The sequence below is a fragment of the Paramisgurnus dabryanus genome, chromosome 2 (assembly GCF_030506205.2).
Source record: "Paramisgurnus dabryanus chromosome 2, PD_genome_1.1, whole genome shotgun sequence".
Taxonomy (NCBI): Eukaryota; Metazoa; Chordata; class Actinopteri; order Cypriniformes; family Cobitidae; genus Paramisgurnus; species Paramisgurnus dabryanus.
The window spans coordinates 23533656-23539762 of record NC_133338.1 but is presented as its reverse complement, the minus strand read 5'-3'; the positions used below and the strand labels follow the sequence as shown (position 1 = coordinate 23539762).

General features: G+C 39.7%; 1 protein-coding gene across 2 annotated transcripts; it reads left to right on the top strand.

Annotated features, from left to right (window-relative positions):
* Positions 1 to 152: 152 nt before the first annotated feature.
* LOC135730658 (dehydrogenase/reductase SDR family member 4-like) lies at positions 153 to 3236 on the top strand. Of its 2 annotated transcripts, none has more exons than XM_065248548.1 (8): positions 153 to 287; positions 1115 to 1233; positions 1378 to 1555; positions 1672 to 1773; positions 1896 to 1966; positions 2058 to 2109; positions 2752 to 2886; positions 3130 to 3236. In XM_065248548.1, exons 2-8 carry the CDS (start codon positions 1118 to 1120, stop codon positions 3217 to 3219), a joined length of 744 nt encoding a protein of 247 aa, XP_065104620.1. In that variant the 5' UTR covers positions 153 to 287; positions 1115 to 1117; the 3' UTR covers positions 3220 to 3236. The 2 variants fall into 2 exon arrangements, with proteins under 2 accessions (XP_065104620.1, XP_065104621.1); XM_065248549.1 differs by having other exon boundaries at positions 157 to 276.
* Positions 3237 to 6107: the final 2871 nt, after the last annotated feature.

Genomic DNA, 6107 nt, shown 5'->3' with positions numbered 1-6107 from the left:
AAAGTAAAGTATTAAGTGCCTGTAAAATGTATAGTCTTTTATTATTTTGAAACATAGGTATCTTGTTGTTTTGGAGACTATGCATCAGTCCAAATGAACCGAATCACTTTTATGAACCCAAGTTATAAAACTGACTCCAGATCAGTTGCAGACACTACAGAGCTCAGTCAGTTTGACGCGAGCTTATATAAACCACTGATTCGAAACAGGTTAAGATTTGTACCAACGTTTTGATCGCGGTCAACAACTGTCATACAGTATCTCCACACTTCACAGGTAAATTTGCGGTAAGTCGTTTATCATACTTTTTGCAGTATTTAATGATAACCTTCCATTTGATTTGCGTTTAGTTGGTAACTGTATTTAACGTTAACCTTTATAGTGGTAATACTTAAAACACTTGCTGCCAGTGTACAGAATCGTATTCATGCTAAAGTAAAAAAAAAACGGATTTTGTATCTCTGTAAACTGTTGTACTAAAGTCACAATAATTTCAAAACAAAAGGGTTTCTGTGCATCAAACTTGAACCCGTTTAAATTATTTTTCTGTAATCTACATGGGATTTGTTGTGATGACGTAATAGGATTAAAATTTTTGTTTTTATAAAATTATTATAAATACAGCTAAAATGTCAAACTGACTTAAGATTTTCAGAGTAGGGATGCATAATCTATAGCAGAATAAAAGTTTTTGTTTACCATGGGTTTCCCGCAGAAAATTTGTTAGTTAATGTTGGGCGGGGTGGCGGGTCCGGGGGGTGCATGGCAATCAAAGGGGGGTTCGCATTATGATGAAAATTTAAATATTTTTTATTTAAACACTCAAATAAAACTTAATTTTGAAGAAACTATGACACACATACTAGATTATTAATGAATTAAATGTTTTTTACCTCTAACGGGAATAGCTGCGTGAGGAATTATATTTAAAATTATGCATGCATGTGTGCATATTTATATACATAATTGTTATTTGTAATATCTTCGGTGCGTACAGATTTCTGCTATAGATTAATCGCGATCCTATCAGTCTTCTTGATCATCTATGAGATTTTGAATTTCTACTTTGACCTTGAGTCTGATGTGAATCTGAACGTACTTTTTCTATCTGAAGGCAATGTTGAAAGCGGTAACCATGTCTCTGTGGTTAAAATCTGTTGCTGGTATAAGAATGATGTCCCACCACAGCCCCCTATCAGGAAAGGTTGCTATTGTAACTGGATCAACCGATGGGTATGCCATTGGATAACAAACTCATTCTAAGCCAATACACATTCTCTTTAATATTTAAGTTACTAAAGCATTATTATAAATCTAAGTTAATGTAAAAATGTATTCACAGTGGCGTAACACAGTCAAACCCTGATTTTTTTTCAGGATTGGGCTTGCGGCTGCAGAGGCCTTGGGTCAGAGAGGAGCACATGTTGTTGTGAGCAGTCGACAACAGACCAACGTCGACAAGGCTGTATCAATTTTGAGCAGTAAAAATATAAAAGTAACAGGAACCACATGTGATGTAGGAAACGCAGAAGACAGAGAGAAGCTCATTAACATGGTGAATTATAATGTTTTTGACCAAATATGAATTTGGGAGGCTTTGTGATGGAAAATTAATATGTTTTTTGTTGTCTCTTAATGTTTTAACTCAGAATATTTTGGTTTATATTGCAGACAGTTGAGCAGTGTGGTGGTGTGGACATCCTGGTGGCTAATGCAGCAATGATCCAATTTATTGGGAACATATTAGACTCCACAGAGGATGTCTGGGACAAAGTATGAAAATAGTAAAGATTTGTTCTTGAGATCTGAAAGAACAACCTGTTATAATTTTAATCCAGAAGTATATTTGTATAAATCATTTGACTGTCTTAAAACTTTCAGATTTATTTTTTCAGATATTCGGAGTGAATGTAAAAAGTCAATTTCTACTGACCAAACTAGTCGTTCCTTACATGGAGAAAAGAGGGTGAGAGATGAGCACAAAGTTGTGATATAAAAAAGTGTTGCCAGATAAAATGTTATATTTGGACCTAATGTATGTTTAATTTCAATTGCAGAGGTGGGTCAGTTGTGTTTGTGTCTTCAGTAGCAGGGTACATGCCAATACAAGTATGAACCCATAAGTTACTTTATCGTTTGTTTAATCATGCAACAGATTTTAGTCTTGTGAAATTACTGCTATATTACAACAGAGTTGGGCTATACGCAGTACGCAGTGATGTAATAAACAGCAATAGAAAATACAAAGCAGGATGTGTTTCGTAACATATCAACATGGGGAAGGAGTTTAATAAATTTTTAGATCATACTAGGTATGGTTTTCTTGTATTAAAAATACAATATCTTATAGTTAATAATATTCTAGCTCTACTTAGTTTTAGTGAATTGTGCCTACGTTTTTGAAAGCCCAAAAAGTGCATCCATCTATCCTAAAGTATTCCATATGACCTCAGATGATTAATAAATAAATAAATAATACATGTTAATGTTTTCTGAAGTGAAACAATACATTTGTTTGGTGATATTTTAAGCGTACTTAGCTCATATTGTGTGTTTACATTAATACAATTGTTATTGATGGCTAAATAAGCTGAAAATATTAATTATTTTCTCTCTACAACACGTTAACAACATGGTATTTAAAATAAACCATTTCAGTTTAAATATTTGGGCATGTCCCTACTGCCCTTTACAAAAGATGTTAAGGTTTTTCAATGTTTTTGATGTCATTTTTTGCCGTTTGACTTTTAGGGCCTGGGCCTTTACAGTGTGAGTAAGACCGCTCTGATTGGTTTAACTCGAGCACTTGCTCCTGATCTTGCCCACAGTAATATCCGGGTGAACTCTGTTGCCCCTGGCCTCATCAAGACACCTTTCAGCTCTATGGTAATTAAGGATTTCCTACACTTTTGCATTTTGTGCCTTAACAAGGCAAAGTTTTCATGAAATTACACAATCTTATCTTTAACTAAAGTGCTTGACGTTTTAGTTTACTTAAAAGAAAACTTCTACACATAAAAAAGTGATTTTTTTATGTAACTGTAACTTCAGTTTTAGTCTTTAAAGTAATTACCAGTGAAACCCTTTCTGTGTATTTGAAGAATGAGCTTTGTCTTTGTTCTTCTATAGCTGTGGGGGAATGAAAATGTGCTGGAAGATTTCCTGAAGAAGATAAGCATGAAAAGGTCTTTACATTTACTAACTTTAAGACATGAATGAAAAGTACATTCGTATATTCGTATTTGAATCGTATATAAAAAGATTATAGAGGTTTGTTATTATGATGGTGGTGTAGGATGTGAAGGGATGAACCCAAGTGCAGACAGCAGGTAACTTAAAGACTTTTATTATATGTAACAAAACAGAAAACAAAACCCACGAGGGGGCAAAACAACATAAACAAGATACTAAAACAGATGGAGCGGACACTAAACAGAACAAGATACAAATCTACACTGAAACACTAAACAGGATGACACTTAACAATAAACTAGACTAAACACTTGATATAGATAACGCTAGACTAGACTTGACAGCAAAACACAGTACTCACAGGTATGGTAACAATGCACAAGCCCAGGACAACAAACACAAGGATCTTAAATAGAGGGCAACTAATGAGGGCAACAGGTGACAGGAATTAAACAATGAGGAGGATGACAAGGGAGCGGGGTAAAAGAGACAAGACACTGGGAACACGTGGTCTAGTAAATCAATACTAAGACCACATGAACCCACACAAAACATGGGTCTGTCATGATTCTGCCACAAGACTAGATTAAACAAAGGACAAGATGGCAGAACCATGACAGAATCCCCCCCTAAAGGAGCGGCTACCAGACGCTCCCCAGGGGAACACTAGACACGGGACAAGACAGACTGACAGATAGACAGACACCAAGAAAACATAACAAATATACACAGGGGCAGACAAGATAAAATTACAAGAGTGTTAGGGTGACATAATAAAAACAACAAACAAGGGAGGGGGGGCGGAGGCAAAACAGAGTTCAGAAAAGGAAGTCCAGGTAGGGTGGAGCTGGGTGGGCAAGGAGTCTTGGGTTCAGGGGTAGTGGAGGGCTTAGGACGAGGAGTCCGGGCAGGCTTGGTGGGGGATGCAGACTTGGTAAGGGGTACAAACGGAGGCACGGCAGGGTTCCAGGGCGTGGTAGGGGTAGATGAGGGAGCAGAAGGGGACGAGCCAGGACTCACAGGGTAGGGGAGAGAGTTCAGGGAGGCTGGGGCTGCAGCGGGGGCTGCGCAGACGGCAGGGGCTGCAGCGGGGGCTGCGCAGACGGCAGGGGCTGCAGCGACTGTGAGGTCAACCCCCTTCTCCTCCTCTTCTTTCTCGGGCGTGGTGCAGAGGCTGTGGCAGGTGAGGAGAGGACAGTGGTGGGAGCAGCAGGCTCCGAAGAGGACCCCTCGGATGGCGACTCCCACGAAACTCTCCGCTCTCGCTTTCCACGTAGCGACAAGGGTGGGGAGGAGCTCTCAGGGGCCGAAGGAGGAAGACTCGGGTCGTCAGACGCCACCACTCCCAAGATACATCCCTCCGGGATAGATGGCAGCGTGGCAGATGGTGATGCCGTGGTGGGTACCTGAAGCTCCTCCCGACACAACTTGTCCACCACCTCATGGAACGGGCGGCGGATCAGGCCCTCCCGTTCAGGCAAGGGAGGAGGGACGTTGAGACCCGCGATAAAGTAGGAGTTGAGGAGGGTCTCTGGCAACAAAACCCTCCTCGCTTCCACATATATATATATATAATTGATCACTGTTGTCATTTAATAGTCTTTGATTATTTGATTAATAAAGTATGATTGTTACTAGACTTTTTAAAACTTAGATTTAAAGCCTGTATGTAATTGTTAATAGTTACCAGTCATCACTGCAATATTACATGATATCAAATCTCACTATTTGGATTGTAGGTTTTTTAAAAAAAAAGAATACACTTATAATAACTGTCCACATGATAAAAATAAAATCACAATATATTTAAAATGACAATTATTAATGCTCATACTCTCCAAAAGTGTTTAATAGAGGAAAACTACATGCTATTTATAATAGTCAAAGTAGTTACCATGTAACTAAATCAACATCTGTTTCCAGGTGACACAATGGCTGCGTCCGAAAACTCTAAATTGCTGCCTTCTGAGGCAGCTTTCCAAGGCAGGAAGGCATCAAGGCATGTCCGAATTCAATGTTAGGTTAACTTCCTGTCTCCTGAGATATATATGCTTGGGCGTACAATAAGAATGTGATTGGTCGAGCTTGGTCGAGTTCGAAAAAAAAGAGACATGTAAAATAATTCACTCATAACAAATGAAGGAGTAATTTCTGTAATTTCATAATAAACACCAGTGAACCCACTGCGGGTCTCTCCCTCTCTCTGTGCCCGTGCAGAGGTCTCTCAAGGTGCACGCAAGAAGCTGTGGTGCCAAACAAAGAAAGCACTTCTCACACATAATGCTAATAGGTGAAAAGTTTTCTGAACTTTAAGCAAGCAAAGACAAAACTTGCGTTTATATCAGTGAAGCTTGTGCAGCTGGATCAATCTGATTTGACACGGCAATTGGCTCATATTCCAAAAACAATACTGGAAATAGGGGTGGGCAGTTTGAGCTAAAATTCATATCAAGGTATTTTCCACTCTCCAGCCGGTGTAGCAGTATTACGGTATGTTGCCATACGAGATAAAACATTTTGAAATAACACTGTAGTAAACATCTCGGTTACGTATGTAACCCTCGTTCCCTGAAGGAAGGGAACGGAGACGTCACGTCGTGACCGACGAATTGGGAACTCGCTTAGAGTTACCAATCTGCTTCGTTTACTAACGCCAATGAACTTGGCATTGAGATATTTGCATAATGCTGGCGCCGCCCCGCCAGGTGCGTATATAAGCAGCAGGTGCTAATATGGAAATTAGCTTCGTTTTGCTGAGAAAGCCGGAAAGTGTGACCGGCCGATAAACAGCAGGGAGCAGCCCTGTGGCGACGGGACGTGACGTCTCCGTTCCCTTCCTTCAGGGAACGAGGGTTACATACGTAACCGAGACGTTCCCTTTCAGTCGGTCACTACGACGTCACGTCGTGACCGAC

Bases quoted from the DNA above. Each gene is read 5' to 3' on its own strand.
- LOC135730658 (XM_065248548.1), top strand. From the start codon at position 1,118: ATGTTGAAAGCGGTAACCATGTCTCTGTGGTTAAAATCTGTTGCTGGT. The intron at 1,774-1,895 runs GTATGAAAATAG...TTATTTTTTCAG, and splicing joins CAGAGGATGTCTGGGACAAA to ATATTCGGAGTGAATGTAAA. The intron at 2,887-3,129 runs GTAATTAAGGAT...GTTCTTCTATAG, and splicing joins AGACACCTTTCAGCTCTATG to CTGTGGGGGAATGAAAATGT.